The sequence below is a fragment of the Ambystoma mexicanum genome, chromosome 9 (genome assembly GCF_040938575.1).
Source record: "Ambystoma mexicanum isolate Mex_15411 chromosome 9, UKY_AmexF1_1, whole genome shotgun sequence".
Classification (NCBI taxonomy): Eukaryota; Metazoa; Chordata; class Amphibia; order Caudata; family Ambystomatidae; genus Ambystoma; species Ambystoma mexicanum.
In genome coordinates this window covers 1,215,334,626-1,215,360,971 of record NC_090931.1, presented here as the reverse complement: position 1 = coordinate 1,215,360,971, position 26,346 = coordinate 1,215,334,626, and the positions used below count along the sequence as shown (strand labels likewise).

At 48.6% G+C, this 26,346-nt stretch overlaps 1 protein-coding gene across 10 annotated transcripts in view; it reads left to right on the top strand.

The window, feature by feature from the left end:
- R3HDM1 (R3H domain containing 1) overlaps nucleotides 1-26,346 on the top strand; it is a 1,943,510-nt gene that overhangs the window by 1,431,724 nt on the left and 485,440 nt on the right. For all 10 annotated transcript variants that reach the window (XM_069616551.1, XM_069616544.1, XM_069616545.1 and 7 more), the window contains one exon: nucleotides 13,070-13,230. In XM_069616551.1, coding sequence (XP_069472652.1) covers nucleotides 13,070-13,230 — 161 coding nt within the window. The remainder of the gene's footprint in view (nucleotides 1-13,069; nucleotides 13,231-26,346) is intronic.

Below are 26,346 nucleotides of genomic sequence, written 5' to 3'. Positions count from 1 at the left end.
ATCCTGTCTCTCATTCAGCCGTTTCAAAATGGATAGTCTGAAGTATTCAAATGTGAGACTCTATCAAAGAGAAATCTACCTTTTGCGCCCAGAGCACACTCAACTCATGGCACTGGTGCTACTGTAGCTTTTATCGCAAATGTTCCATTAGATGCCATTTGTAAAGCAGCTACTTGGAGTTCAGTTCACACCTTCACACAACATTACTGTTTAGATACACATTCTAAACAAGATTCTAAAGTGGGACAAGCAGTGTTTAGGCATCTTTTTGCAGCTGTACCTTCAAACATCCCACCACCTTCTACAGGCACTACTCGCTAATCTATGCAAAGCATGTGATGAGATATATGATATTACATTTTATTTATAGCGCGCCTATACACAAGTGTTTCAGGGCGCAACGAGGCAAGGGACGGGAACAAGGGAGGAAAACCAACAATCTTACTAGGCCCATTGGCATTGAGATCACGCAGGTACAGGGGTGAGTGAAGGAGGGGAAGTGCAAGAGTAGGGGAGGAGTGGAAGGTGCTGAACACAGGATCAAAAACAAGTATTGCAGACAGCAGGTGGCAAGTGCAAAAGTTAAGCACAGACAACGGTTGTCTAATAAGTGCAGGTAAGGGGACTGTAGGGTTGCAGATACAGACCCAAGTGCAAAGGTTGCCAGAGGGCAGTGCTGGTGTGCAGCAGGGTGGGTAGGGACCTGGGCCCGAATTCAGAGGGTAGCCATATGACCAGTGCAGTAACAGACCGTGATCAGAAGGGGAGAGGAAAAGAGAAGGCAGAAGCAAAGAGGAAGGTCTTGAGGTGCTTCCGAAACCGAAGATGGTCTCCTCGAGTTTCAGGGAGGCTGTTTCAGAGGGAGGCCCCAGCCGAAGAAAGAGATATACCACCAACTCGTTGCTTGGAGAAGCGACTGGCCCTGAGGGAGGTGGAGGAGCGACGAGCTTGAGTAGGAAGGTATTTCCGAAGGGAGAGTTGAAGGTATTGTGGACCCAGGCCCCAGAAGGCCTTGTGGACATTGCAGAGGGCCTTGAACTTAATCCTTGCAGCCACTGGGAGCCACTGAAGAGATTTCAGAGCTGGAGAGATGCGATCCTTGGTCTTGAGGCCAAAAGACAAGTCTTGCAGTCCTGTTCTGGATGAGTTGCCCAAGGCGGAGAGCAGAAGCAGGAAGATTTAGAAAGAGGCAGTTGCAATAGTCCAGCCTAGAGAGAACCAGAGCTCTAGAGGCAGTGAGCTTCTGGGGGAAGGTGAGGAAAGGAAGAATACCTTTGAGGAGGTGCAGTTGTTGGTTTAACTTCTTAGAGACGTCAGAGATGTGAGGAGAAAAGGAAAGTGTGGAGTCGAAGATGACCTTAGCCTCACAGGTGGGAGCCGGAAGAGGGCCAAGGGAGGCCAGCCAGAGAGGGACGGGAAAGGAAGGTGCAGGTGTGCCAATGAGGAGGATCTCTGTCTTGATGGCTTTTTTCAAAGTCCTTTTGGAGTTGAAAGTACATAGACATCTTAAACATTTCTTTACTTTTCTGTACTCGCGCGTAATATTTCATGCTCCCTCATGTCAGAAACAAAACAATCTGAGGTACCTTGACACGTGGTGACCATGGCTACAGTACATGTCACACTAGGGATAGTATTACAAGCGCGCCCAGTCAACGACCCTTTTCGAACTTTGAAAAAAAAGGCATGCAATGCTATGCACCTACGACTAGATGTCCGCTTATGCAAAGCATGTGAATCTAAGCAGATACAAGCATCAGAAATACGATTACGGTAAGTCATGTTTGCTGTGTTTGTGTGTGTACGTACAGAAACAGAATAGACTATTTTGTTAAGTTACTATTCTGAGGCCCAACATTTGTAAATATATCTATTTGCTTTAGTATGTAAAATCGATAACTGGCAGAGAAGCAAATGCTATATGTACATTTGTCTTCCAATTATTAGTCTTTCAGTAAGAAACAACTTTGAATCAAGCCTTCAATCAAGCTTTTTAGATAATGCTAATTGGGGAAATGATGGTGTTGAAACTGTCTTCAGAACAGTATTTCTTTTGTTTCAGTAAATGGAAACAAATCCAGTTTATACATGTTTAATGTCTGACAGTTGTTTCATGTTGAATGTTCAGACTTTGCTTTATGCAGTGAAGTAGAAGAAAATCATATTAAGGCCCACCTATCGTACTATATGCACAGTGAGGGGGACAAACCCTGGTCTCTCTAGTGACTGGATGTAATCAACCTCTTTTTTTGAGTACACATTTTTTTTTAGTATTGGCTGCCTTCTGAAAACCAAGACATATTCCGGTTGTAAAAGTTGGTTCTCCCATTCAGGTAGGACTTTGTATTTGTGAATATGTGTGGGCTAATGCTATAAAAGGTTGTGTCAGTTGTTGACCTATTTAGTTATTTGTCTAACAATCTACTTTTCCCTTTGTATGCCGACCTCACTTTGTCCACCAATCTGACTCTCTCTCTAGACACCCGACCTAACTACACATTAGCTGCACAGCTGCTGGATTCAGTTAATTATTTTCCCATTTGCAGTGGGTTTGTCTGTTGGTGGGCCTCACCTTCTAACTTCCTCTCTTCCACTTCCAATAGATCTTTCTTATTTTTCAGATAATATACCAGCATCTGTGTTTTCTCTGTATTTCCATCAATAGACCACATAAGTCTCCCCAAAAGGCAATCAGTGTTTAACTTTTCCTAGGTCAATCAGATCGTACCAATCGTTTTTACTTGGCTCCTGGTTCAAATTTCCTTGAAGAATTTTTGTGGAATTACATATCTGCAGTTATGCTTCTCTGCCTGACACATGAAGGGAAGCATGGGTCTTTCCTAAAGAATTGATGTCTCTCTCTCACACACTCACACTCCTACTCACACTCACCACCCCCCCCCCCACCCCACCCCCGAATATGTGGTTCTGGGAAACTGAGTGTCTCACCCACAAATTGGAATCAATAGTAAACCATATTGCAGATGCATTTACCCATTACTCTGTCTGATTTAATAATTTAATCCACAGTAATGTAACAATTTCAGTCTGATCTCTGCTGGAATGGTCAGTTTTGAATAGCGCGTCGTGGCAGGTCCACAGGCACCCAGCTCATTTAAAAATGTCAATAGGTAAAGTATGTGTAGTATCTGGTTTAAGTTAAGTGTTTTGTGATGTTTGTTCACAATTTGAACCCCATTTACAGGAATAAAATATCGTTTTTCAGAATAAGCTCATAAACTAGCTTTGTAGGAATTCAGACTCCATTACTTCTGGTTTGAACATATGGTCTGTTTTGCATAAAAATTCTTACCTCCTTGCTGACATTTTGCAATAACCTCTAACGTGTAGCCCCCTGTTTCATGTATTTTTAGTAGCTGGCACTACTGCCATACCTTCCACATCTTCTCCCTTCACCTATTTCGTAGCCAAAATGCAACTGCACTCTATACCTTCAAGCGTCACATTCCCTGCATGTTAATTCAAAGGACCATCAACATCCGATGTTCTATATGTACTGCTGTTAGGCAGAAACCTGTGCAGTTCCCTTGGGGACCACTGCAAAAGATTTAGGACCACAGGTGTTGGCAGTAAACCCACTTGGTAGCAGTCTGTACCACCCAGATTTACCTGGTAGCTGTGGCTGAGCAGTCAGACTTCCCTCAAGAAGAGTTGGGCAGTATGTAAAGTATACACAATAGGCACTCAGACACAATAGCACAAGCAAACACTGACCAGAGCTTTGGTATCAAGGTATATCATTATTTATTTAAAAACACACTTATTGAAACACTCCAGCACTATTATTGTAAAAAATCACTCTAAACACAGTTACTATTATTATATATACATCCCTTATTCCTTATCAGACAAGTCTTAGTTAACACCACTTATTTCCAGACAGAGGTGAGCGCTTAACTATAGATGGCACTCCAATAAGTTAACGAAAAAGGCAGAAGGTAGGAAAATACACCACACTAATACTTAGGAACACTTAAGCAGCCAGGAAAGTCAAAAGTTACTGGTGAGCCAAAGTCCATAGGCCGGGCCCACTCTTGGAGAGAGCAGGGCACAAATGCACCCAAGATCACACAATGACAACAGGCTTAAAAAGTCTTGCAGGGAGTTCAGAAAGGTTTTAGTTAGGCTCAGAAAAGTTTACCCAGGGTTTCCCAGGCTAACCCAGGTTCGAAAGCCGGGGGCTAAATCTACCCCGTACAGTCGGTGGCAAGGGAAGCCAGGCGGAACACGGTACCTTAAGTGGAAAGGATCCTCCAGCGGGGGCAGTTCCTGGCATTGGGTGCAAGTCACGTCGTCGTCCAGAGGAAGAGAAGATCTCGACGTGGAGGAAAGATGAAGGTCGTTGCACTGCCAGGGAAGAAACGAGCCGCAGAGTTTTCCGGTTAAAGGTACTACCCTTTGATTTGCGGTAGTGGTAAAACGTGGTATACTGTTGCCGGGGTGCTTGGCATGGGCAAGGCGGCCATGAGATGCTCCAGGAAGCGAAAAAGGAAGCAGACTGGTTATCCCCACCAGTCGAAGGAAGAAGACTCTCCGGGCTGGAGATCTCCTCTGTCGTTGGGAAAAGTGGTGAGACGGTTCAGCAGGGCTCCACCGGTGGTGTCGTCGTAGCAGGTCAGCTCAGCTTCTCCCGTGTCGGATTCTTGGGTCCTGTGGCGACTTCTAAAGTTCCAGTCCCCAAAGCCCTGCTTTTATGCAGAAAACCCCCATTCACTCAGCCTAGCTGTCACTCAAACATGCTAAGTGGTGAGCCGGCCGGCTCACCACTCGGGCCCATCAGGACGGAGTGCGACTTGAGTTGCCTAGGCAACTAAGTCCAGGGTGCCTAAATCCCCCTCCACCCCTCCTAAGTACCCTAGACAGAGAGGCACCACTTTGGAGGGCTTCTGTGGAGAAGGTCGCCAAAAAGTGGAACAAAGGGCTCAACTTGGGTTGGAGTCACAGAAGCGAACACAAACGCCATTTTAGAACCGAGTTCTGGCAAAAAATACCAACCGGAGAATTAATATTAAATAAATAAACCGGCGGTATGTTCGAGGCTATAGGAATTAAATAATTAAAGTTGGTAGACTCGAACAATGGGAAATCCCATAGAGATATATTCGCGGTTGAATATAAAAAGTAGTATCCACTGCCACCAGCCAAAACTCGATCAGGGGGGACGGAGACGTGCCCCCTCGACTAACAGACCCCCGGGCAATCAAATTGCCCCGGCCAGTACGTCCACAATATGATGGTTTGTACTGGTTCTGTTCAGAATTTGAGACTAGTAAAGTCAATGGCGACTTTACATGCCCTGGGAGACAGTAGTTAGAGTCAGGGTATGGAGTCTATATTGGGGGGTCACTATGACACCCCTGTGTTACTGCACTGAGGGTGCTGCGTAACACACATCACAAAAACACATGAAGCCTTATGGAGTAAAAGACCCAATAGCCCATTAAACACATCTAGAGTCAAAGAAACACACTCAAATCATGCCCAAGAGTGAGGGTAAAAGAGTCTCACTCTTGGCAGGAGAAAAAAAAAACAAAAATCCAGCAAAGCTGCTGGGGGACTCACTAGGTTAGGAAATTAAGCCTAAACAGAGAATTCTCCCTAACAACTGCCAAATGCTCTAAGGATCAGTGTACCAGAAACACACATTTTTGTTTGCATCTCTGACAACGCAGTTTTGGATGAACTTTACTAGTGTCAGTGATTTCTTGTTATTAAAGGTGTATTTCATCACTCTAAATACTGCTTTGCTTCTTTCCTCAGTCTGTGCTTTTCTAGTTTAACAATATGTACAGTAACTAGTAGTACTATTTACACACTGAAAACTACAAGCCAGCATGGTGTGCAAACTTCTATGCCACACCATTCACACAGATTCTTCTTATACTGACACTTGGACGATCTGCTGTTTTCAGTTGATGCTAAAACTTCGTCCAGCAAGCTCGGATTGTGTGCCTGGCAAAATAGGTCCTCTTTTTTTTTTCCACTTGAAACTGATAATCTGAATAATTCGATGATTTAAGATGAAGATGTTGCAGATGTAGGTTAGACAAACAAATCTAACATACCCTGCTTTTATCCAGAAATATTGTATGCTTTCTGTAATATTGTTTGAAAATGTAAATGCTTCTTTTACATTTGATCTACGAGTTAAGAATACAATAACCCACATGCTGTGCATTTCTGATGATCATTTAGGTCAGAGGCACTAGCTTGTTGCTTATAATAGGTGTAGCAAATTGCACATGTAGTGCAAGATTCCAGAAGATTCCCACCAGATAGTCTGAATTAGTTGCAATGATTTTGTATAGTTTCACAGTACTTTCTAATATGATATGGGGCAATTGAATGGAAGCATAACACCTAGGGGCCATGTCCACAATGGGGACTTCTATGGAGATTACATTAATAGTATGGGGTGGTGGCCCTGGGTGTATTGGCAGTTTGTCATGCCCCTTCCTCGCAATGCTATGTCTGGCATCATTAAACTTCCCCTCTAAGATCAATTAAAAGTGGTTCAAGATGCCTGCTCCCCCTTCTCTATTGCCGCCCATGGCTGGTATGGCAAACTAGCTTTTCGTATGTAGAGAACTTGGCAGCAATATGACTTTAGCAGCAAATAGTAATCCGCTGCATTGCAGTAAAGTTTGGGACAGCATCCTGGAAATCAAATTTGACACACACTATAACATTGTAACCCTCTGTGATCATTTATGTTTCTGTTACAGTCCAATTCCTAGCCCTTATGAACAAAATCCAAGATTCCAAAGGGGCCTCACTCCCCACAGCAAACTTTTTGAGTTGTCTTCAATCTGGTAACCTTGTATTGGACCTAGGTATATAAATTCGGACTCCCAAGCCAGTACCCCTGTTCAGTCACCATGTGCTCCATACCATTATGGTCGCAATCTCTCTTACACTTATGCTGCAGACACTTGGATCAATTAAATAATCTACGGCCACCAGGATGCCTCATTAAAATTTACAAAAGCCCTGTGAGAAATTAACCGGAAAGTACTTTTGCTTGCTTGTGACCGTGTGCTAAACTCACTGGCTGGATCCATTTACCTTCTTCAGTAAACCAGTCAAGTAAATATGGGTGTCTACATAGACGGCAACCCTTGCAGTAGTTCCGTCAGATGTGTCGGTACAAAAGGATTGCACTGTTCCTCTCCAGATACTGCCATACCTTTGTGATGGCACTATTAGTAATGGGAATTCGACCGTGCCAACACACTGTACGCAGGTCTCCCGACATGCCAACTCGGCAGTCTTCACAATGTTGTAATAAGTTATCTCAAAAGGCTATGCGTCAGAGTGAGAATCTAATTCAAGGTGCTGTTGAGCAGGCACTCAATTGCATGTTAGGGAGAATTCTGTTATAAGGTTAATTTCCCAAACCTAGTGAGTCACCAGCAGCTTTGCTGGATTTTTGGGGTTTGTTTTTTTCCCCTGCTAAGAGTGAGACTCTTTTCCTCCCACTCTTAGGCATGATTTGAGGTATGTCTTTGACTTTTTGTGTGCTTATGGGCTATGGGATCTTTTACTCCATAGGGTATCATCTGTTTTTGTGTATGTGTTACACAGCACCCTCAGTGCAGTAACACAGGGGTGTCATAGTGACCCCCAAACATAGACTCCATACCCTGGGACTGACTACTGTCTCCCAGGGCATGTAATGTCACCATTGACTTTACCAGTCCAAAATTGTGAACAGAACCAGTACATACCATCATATTGTGATAGTACTGAAAGGGGTTAATTCGATTGCCCCTGGGTCTGTTTCCAAGGCGGCACTGTCCAGTCCCCCCTTGTCCAGTTTCTGGATGGTGGCAGTGGTTACCATGCAAAATATTCCACCGGAATATTTCCTATGGGATTTTCCCATTGATTTTAAACGAACCAATTTTTGGTGCAATGTTAAAGATACTGCTGATTTATTTATTTAATATTAAATCAACGGTTGGGTCTTTTCGCCAGAACTCTTTTCTAAAATGGCGTTCGTGTCCGTCTTGTAATTCCAACCAAGGTCGGGCCCTTTGTTCCACTTTTTGGCGGGCTTCTCCACAGAAGCCCTCCAACTGGTGCCACTCTGTCTGGGTTCCACAGGATGCGTGGGTCGGGGAATTGGCACCCTGGACTGCGTTGCCTTAGCAACTCAAGTCGCACTCTGTTCTGATTGGCCCAGTGGTGATGTTTGAGTGACAGCTAGGCTGTTGAATGAGGGTTTTTCTGCATAAAAGCAGGGCTTTTAGGACTGGAACTTCAGAAGTGGCCACAGGACCTAAGAATCCGAAGAGGGAAGAAGCTGAGCCATCTGCAACGATGACACCACCGGTGGAGCCCTGCTGCAACAAACTCACCACTTTCCAACGACAAGAGAAGATCTTCTGCTGGACGAGTCTTCTTCCTTTGAGCTGGTGGGATTAACCAGTTCGCCCCTTTCGCCTTCCAAAGATGTCTCTTGGTCGAATCGCCCGTGCCAAGCACTCCGGCGGCCGGATAGCCAAGCTTCACCACTTTGAGCGTGAATAAAAGGAACGCACCTTTTAACCGACGACATCCGCAGCTGGTTTCATCCCTGCGCTCCTTGACGAGATCCTCTCTTCCCCTGCGACCACTGCCAGGAACAACTGCCACCGCTGGAGCTTCCTCTCTCTTTAAGGTACTGTGTTCTGCCTGGCCTCCCTTTCCACGGATTGCTAAAGGTGACCCTTAAATCCTTGGCTTTCCAACTGGGTTGGCCCCAGACCTTCTAACTTTACTCCTTGAATCACCCCAACCTCTTTTGAACATTCTGCAAAAACTTTTAGTGCATTTTAAACTGTGTGATCTTGGGCACATTTTGCTTTGCTCCATTTAAAGTGGGCCTGGCCTATGAACTTTGGCTCTACATGTATACTGCCTTTACTCCCTTGCTTTGAACTTCTAAAAGTGTTGGGAACTGTTTTATTTCTATGCCCTGCCTTTTTCTCTCCCTTTAACTTAACAAATAGTTATCAAGGAAGGTGTTTATACTTTACCGGACTGTGTTTTAACTTGCTTTTGATTTAGAGTGCTAGTGTATTGCCTAAAGTGTGTAAAATAATTATATACTTTTGATACAAAGCCCTGGTCAGTGTTTGTTTGCTCTACTGTGTTTTTAGCCCTATTGTGTATACTCTATATACTGCCCTACTCTTCTTGAGAGAAGTCTGACTGCTCAGCCACAGCTACCAGGTATATCTGGGTGGTACAGACTGCTACCAATTGGGTTTACTGCTTACTCCTGTAGTCTTAATCTTTTTGCAGTGTTCCCCAAGGGAACTGCACAGGATTCTGCCTAACACATGTTTACAGAACAGAGAATACACCTTATGCCTGAATGACAGGCCCAAAACATTTGCACCATCTCCCCATCAACATCTTAAGTTTAACCACCATATCATTTACGACAGTCAATCAACCTCAGAACTGCAATGAGAAGAATAAAGGATAGAAAGTCCACACATTGCGACACACCATCAGATGATTGACTTCATATTGTGCATGTCGTAAATCACTTTTTAAAGAAATGCATTCATTCATCAGAGTAGGTACCAGGGGTCCCTAGAGCACTTGCAGTCTTTTTAACTAGAAGATCTAGAAATAGGGAAACCAGCCCTGTTCTTTACCAGGTGTGGCAATCGTGAATTAGGTGTTAGTAATTGTTTGTCTGTCTAATTGGATTGGCATACACAGTGACTACGAGGTGCTACCAGAGAGGATTAGAAATTAGCAGTACTGATATTGGTGTGATGTGTTTAATGCGTACTAGTTTTGGTGTGGTTTATTGCCACTAGGCATTCAAACTGTTGGTGAATACAGCACTCATAAATAGTTTTCTGATGTGAACTGGCAAAAGGCACAGTAGAAGCAAACATAAAAAAATACTTATTTAAGAGCGGTGGCAAGATGTGGCGTGAGGAGGTTCATTCTGGGAAAGTTAAATGGTGGAGCACGGGAGATTAGTGGGGAGGAAAACGATAGGCCCTCAGCGGGAGGGGGCAGTGAGTTTGAGGGGAGGGAAAGGCAAAGGGCTGCCCATTTAATGCCAGCACTTGCATTGCTCTTATGGGAGTGAATTTTGAACTTGGTTCCGTTTCAGAGGTTACTGACATTAAGTAGATCGACTAGTGGTGTAATGACTAGGTCAGTAGGGGGTTTTGCCATGTATGTGAAAGATTATACTGGCCCTGGGAATGCTAGCAAGAGATATTGCCTTCGGATTGACAACACTGATAGTGCGTCGCATCACTGACATTGAAGACTGAACTACTGATAATCCATTGTGTACCTATGGTGAGCGTTGCACTGGTTGGTACAGTAGTACTTGCATTGATGATTTTGGGCAGTGGCACTGTGCTTGAGAATACTGATAATGATTGGTGATTGACTCAAGGGTTTCTTATATTTTCACCAAATCAAGCATGGGCAGAGTTCTTAGCACGTTTAATGTCGAATTGTGTTTTTAACAAATTTATTTTTATAAGGTAAAATTACCTGCATTTTTCTATAATAAATTGTGCACATCTTTGACACGTGGAGCATTGCTGAAATTGAATTCTTCAAATCTGTGAATACACATCACTTAGAATACCCTACACTGAATAATGCAGAAGGGCATCCTTTTAGGAAATGCTTGCGGGCGGATGCTTTGGAGGAGCAATGGGATTTAGCAGGCTCCTTTGCTGTGAGGCTTCCTACTTTGGGAATAGGACTTTAAACATGAGGTGCCAGCAGGTCTGAAGAATTTGAGGGCGATGTGGCGTTGGAGGCTGAGACTGGCGGAGCTGTGCAGCACACGAGAGCGCTGCAGGGGAAGTTGAACAGAACACCAGTAGCAGAGGCATGCTGTGCGCATGTAAGTATGCAGGCCCCGGGAGGACCTTTTTGATCGTGACAAACCAGAAACTGGCCCTTGAAAGTGCACAGCGACAGCGCCTGGAGATTTGTCTGGAGGATACATAATTCCCTTGATCAAGTTCTTGTATATGTTACTTCTGTAGAATTAGGGAGAGTGGTACTTTACCACCCGCACAACACTTTATGCTGTTTGGAGATGCACACAGAGGTGGGTATGGGCACCCTAGAATAATCTGTGTTTGGGTCGCAAACCCAAGAGTGTGTTTTTTGGCCATAGCCCTGCTCCCACAGGCCTACAACACATGGAAATGTTTCTGAATCACCTGAGGAAGAAATGCAGCATAAATTGCACTAAATTGAGAGGTACTTCTCTGCAGCGCAGTTTGGGTTGGTTAGAGACTATTGAGCAGGTCATCAATGGAATGGAGAAAGGGCAGCAGATAATGGGTGCAGAGAGATGCCATCGTGGCTGAGAGGCTGTGTCTTTAAAAAGAATGTTGGACACTTAGGTGCTTATTGAATCACAATTTGAGAAGAATCCTAATATATGGAGGGTCCCCAATACAAGGTGCTTTGGTGACCCAGCTAATGATGTAAAAAGGCACCTCTGTGGGACAGCTGTAGTTCTTGCTGTTACTAGGTGAGGGAGGGTTCTGCTTCTTGATGCAAGGGCTGACTCCCATAGATAAGCGCAGGAAGAGGTTAGCTAGTAGAAAGAAACGTGCGCTGTGCGACACCAGGCTCATGTGAGAGTGTTGGTTCAGTTCAAGAGTTTTGCTTTTGTGGATCAAGCGGCTGGTTTCGTCAAAAATATACCACTAAACTCTGGTGGTCAAGTGGCAGATGTAGGCCTGAAATTCCCTTGATAGCTGTGTAGGTGCCGGTTTTCTCTGAGCGGTTTGTGGCCTTGCTCCCCTGTTGCAAGACATCAGAGTTGGATTCGAGCACTTATGGTTGCCAAAGGTGGTGGAATTGTGGACCAACAGTGGTTTTAGTTAGGGTTTGTGTTTGGACATTAATCGGATTACTTGGATAACCACAGACTCCAAGTACATAGAAACTATACAATTTTCCATTTCTAATTGTTTATAAATAAAACGTGCGTGTAACAAATAATAATTTTCCAGCAAGTATCTCTTAACGTACAAGGTTGTTCCGTGAAAACACTGTCTGGAAGTGCACTTATATTTGAGCCACCACATGCTCTTTCAAGTACTTTTATTCTGTCATTCCTTTATTTTGCTCACAGACCTTCATCCAACAAGAGCTAGTGTATCCTCGTCTACACCCACAAACCCCCTCTTCACTCTACGGGGGACACCCCAGAAACGTCTGCCACTCCCTTCTCGCCCTTCAATGTCATCCCCACCTACCACTCCCCATCTATTGCACCACCACCCTCTTGCTTCCTGGATTGCACAATGGATGTATCACTCTGCAAAACATTGATTGTGCAATCAAGGACGTACACCAGTTTTGGGCTGCTCGGGCCAACGTTGGGAAAATTATCTCTATCCCTACGTTCCTGATTTGCCCACGGTGTATTCCTGGTTTTTCTCTGTCCCCTTCTACACCTCTGATAGCTTCCTTGTCCCACTGTCGTTTGTACCACTGTCATACCTCTTCCATGGTTAACATTGAAAAGCCTACTGCAAGGCATGTTCCTTCACAGAAATACAAAACACTCAAATACGCAATTAATTCAGTATTTATTGTAGTTTATAGAAATTCAAATGAAGTGTCACAATAATTTACTTAAATGCCCTTGAAATAGTTAACCATTTAACAATGCTCAAAGCCTTTCTGGTATATGACCATCATCCGGGCTAAAGATATCTATAACAAATACGAAGAACCTTTACGCAACCAATAATATCTGCACATATGTTGAAATAGTTTTAAGTTGAATATAAATTGTATCCTGTTTAAAAATGTGTTCATATATTTGACTCTAGTGGGTTGAAAATATATGAAAGCAGTGTGTCCTCATGTTAACTACCTTAGTAAGCATGTCCATGGTTTGTTGCTAAAGTCAACTTTTTCTCTGTCTGAAAAGGATCTAGTAATATACTATTGCCTGCAATATTTATTTTCAGTTTATTTTAGTGTAGTCTTGTATAGAAGTATTTTTTTAAAATAAAATTGAGATGTACATCTTTATTTTCAGGTTACCAAACTGTGATGCCTAACCAGCAGCAGCAAAACTTCCAGGGGTTAGTTGGGGTTCAGCCATCTCAGAATCATTGTCTGGTCAGTAACCAACACAGCAGCCTTGGAAATCACATTCAGGGTGTAATGGTCCAGTATCCCGCAGTGCCATCCTATCAGGTGGGTAGTTTGAAGAATTATAAAATGCAGTATTTTATTGTCCAGGTTTGTAGCAATTTATCTATGAAGCCATATAGGCTTGCTCCAGCCATTTTTTAGTTATCTGCATCTGAGTGCAACATGTTGATTGAGGAGAGTGCTAACATTCTCTCCCCTTTTCTTTTTCATAAACATTTCTTTTTCATAAACATTTCTTTATATACGTCAACTCATGAATTCTGGTGTTACTGACAGCATAGGCCATGGTAGGTCTGGGCTGTAACATCCTGGGATGTGTGTTGTCGGAAGGCTTGTCAACACAATATTAAACCAGCTTCCATATTTCAAGCAATCACTTGTGCACATCTTAACCCATTACTAGACCACATACATCTTCCTTGTACTTTAAAGTGCATAGGCCAGCCACAAACACTGACATACCATAGGCTCTCACCGCAATCACCCCACATCTCCGCCTACACTTGTCAGTTGATCACTACCTGCAAGATCTGACATCCAAGCAGCAAACTGTCATGTTACCTTCCTGATCTACTTCAAAGCCCTCCCACTGCACCTCCAGCACCTACTGCCCTCTTACCCCTGTATTTTCTCCCCTATACCAATTTTCATTTTCACCACCACTGGTAAGGTGAGCCAAATATGCAATCTGGACAAGCCAGGCTCCAAGCCAGAAGTAACAATGTTAGCTCATGTTGCTATCGTCAAGCAATTTTTTTCTTTTTTAAAGGTATATTTTATTGAAACTCCAATGCACATAGTACAAGTGGCAACACATTATATGCAAAGAAAACAGCAGGTCATTTTTTATGGAAATATAACTGTTGTGCTTAACTCTGACGCAAAATCATCAGAAGAGGAGTAGGGAAGAAACGGAGGGCACCAGGGGGCGCACAGGCAATGGCTGCCTGAGTGTACTGCTCCCGCTGAACCCTGACAGTTACAGGGTATTGAGCCCCCCCTCCCCCAGGCGGCCCAACTTGACGGATTGGCGTGGTGACCCCCTGCCCCCTGAGCACCCCACGCGCCAAAGTGCGACGCTCGGGAACCCGAGAACGAGATCCGAGGCTCCCGCCGGTAGAGGAGAGGCGTCCCTTTGGAGCTGCGCGGACACATTGCACGGGCCGCCCCCTCTCCTCGATCGGCCTGCTACACCTGCTGGAGGAGCGGCCCGGCCGGGGACAGGGTCCCCAACAGAACGGGGGTGCGGCCACAGAGCGGGAAGCGGGGCCTCGCCCCCCTGTGCCGGAGCATAACACGCCAGAGGCCCGATTCGGCGGGCTAGTGAGGGCACGTTGACTGGAGGCCGGCATCCGGGAGACCGGGGCGGAGGTGCCGGAGCCCAACGACCCCCGAGGCCTACCGAGACGGAGTGAAAAAGCAGGGCGGGCCCGGGTGCTGAGGCCCCCGCAAGTTTCCTCGGCGCTGGCCATAGGGGCCCAATGCAGATCGCGCAGGCAGGCGGGAGCCTCCCGCAACGCAGCAGGGCCTACACCTTGACACAGGGGGCCCAGGAGAACACAGGAGCCACATTCGACAGGAGAGCGGGTGAAGGTGAGGGGGCCCCCTTGCATGTGACAAAGGCGGGTGGGGGTCCCGGGATCCTTGCCCAGGGCGCAGGCACACCGGCCTTTACCCAGGACGGATCAGAAGGCACCAGGCGGGGACGGCGAATCGGCGCTGCCGGGCCCTTCGCCCAGGGTAAGTGCCCCTGGGCTAGTCCCTACGGCCACAGCTGAACATTCCATCCCCCCCTTGGGACACAGAGGAAGTACCGTTAGTCTCAGGGGGAATCCGGGTGTGAGGCCCCCGCCCGGGGTTGGTGTGGCGTGTGCCCGCCCCGAGACGGCCCCTCTACACCCCTGGGGGCCAAAGTGCGGACGACTGACATTAAGTTGAGGGCAAGGACCACGGTGCCCTGCCCCCCTACCCTGTGGGAAAGGCCCCACGGGCCTGGTCAAAAGGACGCAGCTGACCACACCAACCTCCGCGAAGCTGGACTGGGTGAGAGGCCCCCGCCCGGTGACGGTGGGGCGTGTGCCCGCCCAATAACGACCCCCCTGCAGCAGCAAAGGCATATTTCATTCAAGTGGTGGGTGGCCTTATCCCGGTCCCCCCCCCCTCGCACGAGCCCCCTCTGGGTACCCCAGGAAGGAAATCACCGGCTGACCCGGGAGGGGTTCCCCAGTCCCCGCCGGGGTCATGGAGGTCTCGGCGGCGGGGCACAGGGGGTGACCAGAAGAACTGGCGGGAAACCCTGCAGGAATATCGCTTCCAGGAGGCAGCAAATGGCAACAAAGGTACGAGCCCAAACGGAGAAATGGCCCAGTCGGAGGCCCCGGCACCTTCCACAGCGGCAATGGAAAGGTGCTTTGCCTCGATCCTGCAGGAAATCAGGGACATGCGCTCTGACATCGCCCAGAAATTCGAAAAAATGGACCAAAGGGTGGACAAGGTCGAGAACAGACTGTTACAGGTGGAAACCAACCAATCAACATCAGCGTCCCAAAAAATACAAATTGGCATGAGGCTAGCTGCCCTGGAGAAGAGGGACGAAGAACGGGACAGGTAGATGGATGACTTCGAAAACAGGGAAAGGAGGAACAACCTCAGAATATTTGGGGTACCCGAATTGGAAGGAGAAGCAGAGAGATATTATCACCCTCCTGTTTACAGAAGAGATGATGGTCCGGTTCCACTACTATTCGGAAAAGACAAAAGTGCTGGAGGAGGCCAAAAAGGCCCAGGAGATCACTTACAATAATGCCCAGATTTCAATCTACCAGGATCTCTCCGACTATACACTGGCCAGGCGCAGAATGTGCCGCCCCCTAACGCAACTCCTCAAGGAGAAGGGAGTGCGCTACAGATGGGGCTACCCCTTCTTCCTGGCTTTCGAATATATGGGTCAAAGGTCAACTCTGATCACAGAAGATGACATACGGGGAGCCATCCAAGATTACGTAGCAGAATCTAACCCCCCGGAGTGGCCCATCGGGGCCGAAGATGGGCAGACCAAGGGGCCTTGGCCCGCCGGGAGAAGGAAAACTGGCGTGAGGAAATTTAGTAAAATGAATACTCCGTCACCTGCGAAGGACGGAGAGCGGAACGACTCTGAGGACTGAGGACGGGGGCGACCCGTCAAGTTTTGGACAGAGGAGTTATGACTCAGAGGTTCTACCACTAACAGCGTCCCCACGAACAGCAAGTATGGGCGGTCCGTAGAAGGGATGATGCAGCAGGCGGGTACGGGGGGCTCAAAGTGGCAAGCTTTACACGGATCGCCTGGCCGAGGTGGGCAGGCTGGTGGTTCGGCCAAAAGCCAGCGATGGCAGAACTAACTGGCTGGATGCCGGGGAGGGAGGGGCGCACGAAAGTTGGGGTTGTTCAGTTTGGGGTTGGGAATGGGGGGCAGTTGGGGAAACATTTCAGGCCCACCCAGGGGGGAGGGGGGAAAGGAGAGAGGGGGAGCATAAAACAAAACTAAGGGAGTGCACAAGGAAGGGTAATGTGAAGATGTTGACCGAGAGAGAAGAAAACCTAGATTATGGCTGAAAGTCTGCCGGCCCTGGGAGTGGGTTCCCTAAACGTACGGGGCCTGAACACCCCCACAAAGAGGTCCCGGGTCTGTAGGGAATTTAGAAGGGCGAACCTTGACCTTCTCTTCTTGCAAGAGACTCATTGGGCACCGGGGAAGGAGCCCAAAATGCAGGGGGGGGGGGCATTGGGGAGGTTTTATGTGCATCCCACAAGGGGAAAAAGAGAGTGGTGGCCATTTTTTTAGCAAGGAATGTTGGCTTCGAAAAAGAGGCCATATTGAAAGACTCAGAGGGGCGTTATTTGCTGGTACGGGGGTCCCTACAGGGTGCCCCACTTAGTCTTGCCGTAGTATACGGTCCAAACGAAGGCCAAACTCTATTCTGGGAAGAGGTGAGGGATAGACTCAGGCTATTTGTCCAAGGCACGGTGGTGGGGGGGACTTCAAGCACGAAACTTCCAAAGGGTTAACTCCGAATTAGGCCTGGTGGACACGGTCCCGACCCCCAGGACGGGCGCCCCCTCTTTCACATCTTACTCAGCCATCCACATGTCATTTTCCAGAATAGACTACATCTTAGTGGATGAGACCCTGCACCCATTCGTCACTGGCCAGAGGGTTGACCCCGTCCCCTGGTTAGACCATGACCTGATCCGAGTCACCATAGCAAGGGGATGGCTAAGCGACCGCAGGGGACGATGGAAATGTAACGACTCCTTGTTGAAGGACGAGGTCCACGCACAGGAGGTGCTAGACACCATAACGGAATTCTTTGAGCTCAATGATAATGGGGAGGTAGGCTTGCACACCCTATGGGACGCTTTTAAGGCAACCTTAAGGGGAGTCGTCATCAAAAAGGGAGCCCAGAAAAAAAGAGAAAGGGAATCCCAGGAGAGGTCTCTGAGAGAGAAAATAGCCCAACTCCAGCCGGGGGCCCCCCAGTAGAACCCTTAGATCGCGATCAGGTAGCCGCCCTGGACGACTATAGGCTCCAGTTGAAGGACCTCCTCCTACACAAAACAGAAAGGAATCTTCAACTGGTTAAGCAAAAGTATTATTGTTAGGGAGAACTCTCTGTTTAGGCTGAATTTCCTAACCTACTGAGTCCCCCAGCAGCTTTGCTGGATTTTTGAGGTTTATTATTTTCTCCTGCCAAGAGTGAGACATGATTTGAGTGCGTCTCTTTTGACTCTAGATGTGTTTAATGGGCTATGGGGTCTTTTACACCATAGGGCTTCATGTGTTTTTGTGATGTGTTATACAGCACCCTCAGTGCAGTAACACAGGGGTGTCATAGTGACCCCCCAGTATAGACTCCATACCCTGGGACTGACTACTGTCTACCAGGGCATGTAAAGTCACCATTGACTTTACTAGTCTCAAATTCTGAACAGAACCAGTACAAACCATCATATTGTGGACGTACTGGCCGGGGCAATTCGATTGCCCCGGGGTCTGTTAGTCGAGGGGGCACGTCTCCGTCCCCCCTGATCGAGTTTTGGCTGGTGGCAGTGGATACTACTTTTTATATTCGACCGCAAATATATCCCTATGAGATTTCCCATTGTTCGAGGCTACCAACTTTAATTATTTAATTCCTATAGCCTCGAACATACCGCCAGTTTATTTATTTAATATTAATTCTCCGGTTCGTATTTTTTGCCAGAACTCGGTTCTAAAATGGCGTTTGTGTTCGCTTCTGTGACTCCAACCCAAGTTGAGCCCTTTGTTCCACTTTTTGGCGGGCTTCTCCACAGAAGCCCTCCAAAGTGGTGCCACTCTGTCTGGGGTACTTAGGAGGGGTGGAGGGGGATTTAGGCACCCTGGACTGAGTTGCCTAGGCAACTCAAGTCACACTCCGTCCTGATTGGCCCAAGTGGTGAACCGGCCGGCTCACCACTTAGCATGTTTGAGTGATAGCTAGGCTGAGTGAATGGGGGGTTTCTGCATAATAGCAGGGCTTTGGGGACTGGAACTTCAGAAGTCGCCACAGGACCTAAGAATCCGACGAGGGAGAAGCTGAGCTGACCTGCTACGACAACACCACCGGTGGAGCCCTGCTGAACCGTCTCACCACTTTTCCCAACGACAGAGGAGATCTCCAGCCCGGAGAGTCTTCTTCCTTCGACTGGTGGGGATAACCAGTCTGCTTCCTTTTTCGCTTCCTGGAGCATCTCGTGGCCGCCTTGCCTGTGCCAAGCACCCCGGCAACCAGGATACCACGTTTTACCACTACCCCGAATCAAAGGGTAGTACCTTTAACCGAAAAACTCAGCGGCTGGTTTCTTCCCTGGCAGTGCAACGACCTTCATCTTTCCTCCACGTTGAGATCTTCTCTTCCTCTGGACGACACCGCGACTTGCACCCGCTGCCAGGAACAACTGCCCCCGCTGGAGGATCCTTTCCACATAAGGTACCGTGTTCGGCCTGGCTTCCCTTGCAACCGACTGTCTGGGGTAGATTTAGTCCCCGGCTTTCGACCCTGGGTTAGTCTGGGACATCCTGGCTAAACTTTTCTAAGCCTAACTAAAAACCTTTCTGAACTCCCTACAAGACTTTTTAAGCCTGTTGTCATTGTGTGATCTTGGGTGCATTTGTGCCCTGCTCTCTCCAAGAGTGGGCCCGGCCTATGGACTTTGGCTCACAAGTAACTTTGGACTTTTCCTGCCTTGCTTAAGGGTTCCTAAGTATTAGTGTGGTGTGTTTTCCTACATTCTGCCTTTTCCCCTCCCTTATTCGTTAACTTATTGGAGTGCCATCTATAGTTAAGCGCTCACCTCTGTCTGGAAATAAGTGGTGTTAACTAAGACTTGACTGATAAGGAAAAAGGGATGTATATATAATAATAGTAACTGTGTTTAGAGTGATTTTCAATAATAGTGCTGGAGTGTTTCAATAAGTGTGTTTTTAAATAAATAATTATATACCTTGATACCAAAGCTCTGGACAGTGTTTGCTTGTGCTATTGTATTTGAGTGCCTATTGTGTATACTTTGCATACTGCCTAACTCTTCTTGAGGGAAGTCTGACTGCTCAGCCACAGCTACCAGGTAAATCTGGGTGGTACAAACTGCTACCAAGTGGGTTTACTGCCAACACCTGTAGTCTTAAATCTTTTGCAGTGGTCCCCAAGGGAACTGCACAGGTTTCTGCCTAACAATTATGAAAAGTGGGACAGGGCGGATAGGATTCTAGCCCGGGAACTGAGGGTGGTACAGAGAAGTAGAATGGTGAAAGCAGTGAAGAACGAAGAGGGGTCGATGGGCCATAACACACCGCACATAGGAGAATCCTTCCGCCGATACTATGAAGAATTATACTCATCAGAATATAACGGGGGTGAGGCAGAGATTGAAGGGTTCTTGAACTCCATACAAATCCTGGCCCTGACTAGGGAGATGGCGGAGAGGTTGGAGGGTCCGGTAACCGAGGACAAGGTGGAACACGCGATCAGCGGGATGAAGGTGGGCACTTCCCCGGGCGAGGACGGCTTCACAGTGTACTTCTATAAAAGGTTTTGCTTGACTCTAGCCCCGCACTTAGTAAAGGTGTTTAATGCAGTGCTGGAGGGAGGACTCTGCCGGACTCCATGATGGAGGCCATAAATGTAGTGTTGCCCAAGGACGGCAAGGCCCCCATGGAGTGCTCCTCCTACCGCCCAATAGCTCTGTTGAATATTGACGTAAAGATCCTAGCTAAGGTAGTTGGGAGGCGGATGGAGGATGCCGAAACTGGTCCACGGAGACCAGGTGGGGTTCATAAGGGGAAGACAGGGCTCAGACAACATCTGCATAACCATAGATTTGTTTGATTATGCCCAGGGGTCGGACCTCGACGCGAGTGTCCTCTCCCTGGACTCAGAAAAGGCGTTCGATAGGGTCGAGTGGAGATACATGGAACTCCTCCTCCAGAAAATGGGCTTTGGGGTACACATTAGGGAATGGGTGGCCGCACTATACAGAGCCCCGATGGCAAGGGTACAGGTGAATGGCAGGTTGTCAGAACCATTCCCCCTCTCGCGGGGAACAAGGCAGGCATGCCCACTTTCTCCCCTGGTCTATGTCCTTACAATGGAACCCCTGCCTATAGCAGTTAGAGCACACCCGGACATCAAGGGGGTTAGGAGAGGTGAAGTAGAATTCAAGCTTTCCCTGTTCGCGGATGATATTCTGGCTTACCTGGTGGATCCACCAATACCTCCGCCATGAAGGTTATCCTTTCTGACGAATCATGGGGCCAAAACGTGAAGGGGCAGCTGACCCCCTTTGAGAAACTACTCGACACAGCGACCTCAAGGAAGGGGGCGGTATCTGGGATGTACAAAATCCTGAACACTATTAACTTAGTGGAGAGGGGAGGCTTTCGAACATTTTGGAATGATTTGGCGGGAGAGGAGATCTCGGAGGACGCCTGGTCAAGGATATTTAAAATAGCATTCCACAGGAATTTATTCACAGCAGACATGGAACACAACTTCAAGATTTTGCAGGGGTGGCACAGAGACCCCGTGAAGTTGTCCATGTTCTCGGGAGTGTCCCCCGATTGCCCAAGGTGTTGTGACCAGGTCGGAACGATGGGCCACATGTGGTGGCACTGCTCAAAAGTACAGGCGTATTGGGAGAAGGTAAGGGGTTGGATCGCTGAAGTCTCCGGGGAATTACTCCCCCAGAATCCTCTGACAATGTTGCTGGGTCTCCCTCCGGAAGACACAGATATATTTACAGGTACCCTAGAATGTGGGAAACAATGCTGAGGGCGGGAAGGGTGGCCTTGGCGCAGAAATGGAAGAGCCCGGAGACCCCCCTCAAAGGAGGACTGGCTGAAAAAAGTAAAGAATATGTTCTTAATGGACAAACTAACGGCAATGATGAACAATGACTCCGGCTCATTCCAAGCAAACTGGTATGGGTTGCAGCAGACCTGGGGATGGGACGTTCACTGATGTCCGGTAGGGGCCCCTGCGGGGACTGACGGGGATGGGGTCAGGGAGGAAACAAAGATGGAACGGGCGCCCACGGCCCGGGGGACGAAATACAGCCATAGAAGAAGTCAACAACCACATTTACTCCCAAGCTCCGGACACAAAGAGCTTTCAAGGAGAATCCCAAAATTATGGTTCAAGTTTGATTAAGTTATCAGGGGGGTGGGTTTGTATTGGGGTGGGGGGTGCCGGGGAGGAGGGGCAGGAGCTATTGGGCCATTCAAATGTATATCCTTTGAACATGCATTGAGCCCGTTTGTTATATTAAGAAAATGATAATAAAACCAAAGTTTAAAAAAAAGAAGAGGAGTAGGGGTGGGGGGCGCGGGCTAAGGAAAGAAGGTGGGGGAACAAAAAAAAGGGCAACTTAGTGCCCATTGGGTGGCCTGTATTCTGATCATTGTGAAACTCCCAGATTTTAGGCTCGCCTTTATCGGGTCATGGGCTTGTAAAGTACCTCAAAAGTAGCAGCTGGCAGAACATTTGCTCCCTCCCCGCCATAGGTTTCAGAAACCGTCCTCCTATACGGAAAAATTTGGGCAACTTTCCCTCTGCCAATGCTGTGAGTTTTTCCATCCCCAACAGTTCCCAGACCTTCACCCACCATTGGGAAATGTGTGGGCCCTCCAGTACCTTCCAGAAACGAGCTCGGGTGATCCGGGCAGCCATGAGCAGATGGGGAGGTAAGTTCGGCTCTAGCCCCATCATAGGAAAGGAGCTGCCATCGGGGACATCCCCCAGTACCAAGACCCGGTGGTCCATTGGGAGTGAAGTGCCCGTGATCTCTTTAATTTTAGAACAAACCTCCAACCAGAATGTTTGTACAAGGGGCAGTGCCACCACATGTGTGCCAGGTCTCCCTGATTCCCACAACCATGCCAGCATGTTGTGTGAATCAGTGTGGATCAGATGTGGGGTTCATCACATGTTGGCGTTGCGGGGACAGGTACCATCGGAAGCACACTTTAATCGTGCCCTCCTTCACTGTGGTGCATCGCAAGCTTTTTGGGCTCAGGTCCAAATCCTCTGCCAAGCCTCTTCCAGGATCTGTACTCCTACTTCCCTTTCCCATGCTGTCATGTAGGGGAATATCTCCTCCAATGAGGCATTTTCCAGCAGTCTATAGCATGTGGCTAGTCTATGGGTCTTTCGCCCTTCTAATATTTTGAGTTCTATCCCTGATGGCGGCCTTGCTGCTGCTTGGCGCATGGCCGTGTTGGTCAACCAGTGAGTTGTACATATCGGAATCGCTCCGATTCCGGCAGTTTGCATTTGTCCTTACACTTCTCAAAGGTCAGGGTGCCATCATTATCGTACAGATCCCGTAATCTCAGGAGTTTGTCTGATTTCCATGAATGGAATGCTCTGGCTTGTAGGCCTGGGGTGAATGCAGGGTTTTGGGTGATCAGCGAGTGTGGGCCTAGGCCTGATTTAAATCCCTTCTGGGAATGTGCTTTATCCCAATTTTGGAGTGTCATTAGGGTAGTGGGCAGCATGGTGCTCTGCTGTCAACGTGCTTCTCTGGGTAGGAATGGCAGGTGGTTCTAGGGGAAGGGGAAGCGAGTTGTTCAATATCCCACTGCTTGGGTGCTATGTGCCCCCTGACCCATCCCAGCTTTATTGCTGTTTGGGCCACTTGATAGTACCGTGGAATTGAGGGTAGCCCTAAACCGCAAGCATTTTGCCTCTTGTGAGGAGCTTGCAAGCGATTTGGGGGGTGGGGGTGTGGGGGGGGGGGGTCTATTGTGCTGCCAAATGAATCGCCCCATTTCCTTCTGTAGGTAAAGTAGTTTCCATTCAGGGATTTGCACTGGTAAGGCGTGGAAAATATATAACCGCTTCGGTTTCACATGGGGAGGTGGCTACAGAGCCATGCAGTAGGATGAGAGACTGCAAGCTCCTGCAAATCCTAAATGATCCTGTTATTTCTGCGGCTACACGGTGCGTTCGCGCACATAAACGTGTCATCAGTAGGGCATACTAATAGGGATCTGAGCCCCCCCTATACCCCCAGGAGAGAAGCGCCGCCCCCCCAGAGGTTTGGGAACCCCCCTGGCGCCGAGTGAGGGGCGATCCGGTACCCGGGGGTCCCGCGAGGGTGGAGTTCTGAGTGCGATGCTACAGGGGACTGTTGGCCTTCTTTCCCGCTTGTGAGTCAGCAGCGGTTGGACTGAGCCCAGGGTGGGGGAGGGGCCCTCTGCCTGTGCTCCTCTGGTGCTGCCGGGCCTTTCGCTTCCGCTGCCGGGGGCCGAGCGATTTTGTGCCTGTTCTGTCTCCCTCCCCGGCAGGATTCCCCTCTTCTCCCTGCTTAGTGGTCCGAAGGTGCGGTAGCCGTATGGGGTGCAGCGGCTGCGATGGGACCCGCGTCCTGCTCCTCTGCGTGTATTGTGCCCTCCTTGGAGGTGGGGGCTGTGGGGAGAGCTACGGTGACTGTTCCAGCGCCCTGTACACCACCGCCCCGCAGCCCTGCTGCATAGTCCACCCACCGTCGCTGGAGTCGGGTTAAGGACGGTGGCTGGCTGGGGGTTCGTTCGGCCGCCCCTCCCCTGGGTGTTGGCACTGCAACTGAGGCCGTTGTCAGGATGGAGACCCCTGCGGCAGTACGCCAGGAGGCCTTGTCCGGCTTACACCTGGGCCTTGGGTCTCCCTACCCTACCCTGCCTTGCTTCGCCCCAGGAGGGGCTTCTTCTGAGCCTGCAGCCGGCGATCCGGGACGTCTTCTGTTGCTTTCCCTCTGTGTGAGGTGCCTTATCCTGCTCTCCGCTGTGCCATCGGAGGAGTGTGCAGGGCGACTTTGGTGTGTGCTGGCGCCCCTCCCCCTAGTGGAAAGTTGGTATGGGGAGCTGCTTCTAAGGCTGTGGATGGGCCCTGTGACCAGCCCTGGAGAGCCCGCGTGTGGATGCCCGTCCTTTTTTGCTTCTTCCCACCTCAACTGCCTTCCCTGTATCCTGTTCCTTGGGGTTGTTCTCCCCATTAAGTTTGCCTTCTTCCTGGCATAGACTAGGAGTCCAAGCACGTTTTTACAAGTTCATTGCTGCCTGAGGGCAGGGCACTCCCGGAGGGGTCCCCACCCCATGCCTAAACCCTCTGTTCATCCCTGGCTGCATTTGCTGTAGTCCTGTCCACACTTTCTAGGAAGCCTCCTACCCTGGGCAGTTTCCTCAGCTGCACCTGCTGACGCCTGTGTACAACAGTGCCTGCCTTCCTCTGCCGGCCTTATCTCTGGCCCTGGGCCGCTGGGGGCTTCATGAACTGGGCTAAGTCTCTACAGATGTTTCGCCATACGCCATTTGGCCCCATGCCATCTCCTAACATGGCGGCTGCTGTGCAACCAGAGCCATTGGACGCTAATGCAGTCGCCAAGGGTATGTCAGCTTTGTTAGAGGAAATCTGCGGTTTCAGAGAAGACATTGGTAAGAGATTAGACACATTGGACGAAAAGGTCGATACCTTGGACGACCGGGTTCAGGCTCTGGAGGCAAACACAATTGATTTGCTTGAGACCCAGTTTGACATGCGTCTTGCGGAACTTGAAAGGAGGGAAGAGAAGTGTATCTTGAAGCTCGATGACCTGGAAAATAGGGAGCGCCGCTGTAATCTACGATTCCTGGGTTTTCCAGAACGGGATGGCAAGACTCAGTCTGATATCACTACTGCTGTTATGGCTGTCATCAGGTTACTTTTCGACAAGGCCAACACCAATGAACCTACAATTGACAGAGCGCACAGAGCAGGGGCGTCTGACAGGGGCTCTAGATCGGTTTTGGTGAGGTTTCATTATTTCTCTGAGAAAAGCAAGATTTTGGGCTGTGCGCGTAGGAAAGGCTCGGTCAATTGGGAAAATGCTCAAATTTCAATTTACCAAGACCTGTCGGCCCTTACCCTGGCAAGACGCCACCTATGTGTCCCCCTGACAAGATTCCTTCAATCCAAGGGGGTTCAATACAGGTGGGGCTACCCCTTTTGGGATATAAATATGCCTTGGTCACATAAGATGACATTCATAGAGTTTCCTGAGAGCTCCCGGGTGACCCTACTTCTGGCTCCGCCGAGGCAGGGCGGCGGGGGGAGAGCTAACCGGGCCTCATGGGTCTGGTGTTGCCAGGAGGGACGCAAAGTTCGAGGCCACAAAGTTTAGAAGAATTGCCCCGGCCTCCCCGAAACCTTCTAACCCTGGCTGAAGCCTTGGCGATTGGGTGGGAAGACCCCAGCCTGATCTTGGAGGATTGCAGTTCTGGGGGGGATTGTTGTACTTGTTGAGATCTTTCTCTTCTGATTTAATTGGTTAAAGAAATGTTGCTTCTATTTTGCATTGCAGAGTTTTGTCCCATTCTCGGCCGCGGCCGGTTTGGGTATCCGGTGCTTACAATGTCTCTTGTAATGAGCTATGGAGGGTGGGCTCTCTTTTTTGAAGATGTTTTCGAATTCATAAGCCCAGGTGGGGGTGGGGGGGACACTGGTGGCCTGGCCTTATGGCAGTTTTCTTGTTGCCGGACGTCCAGGTGCTCGAGGATGGGGATGGGGAGGGGGTGGGGGGTGGTGGGGAGTTTTGTTTTGTATTTACTGGGTGTGGATTTCTGCTACCAAGCGCGAGTTGGGA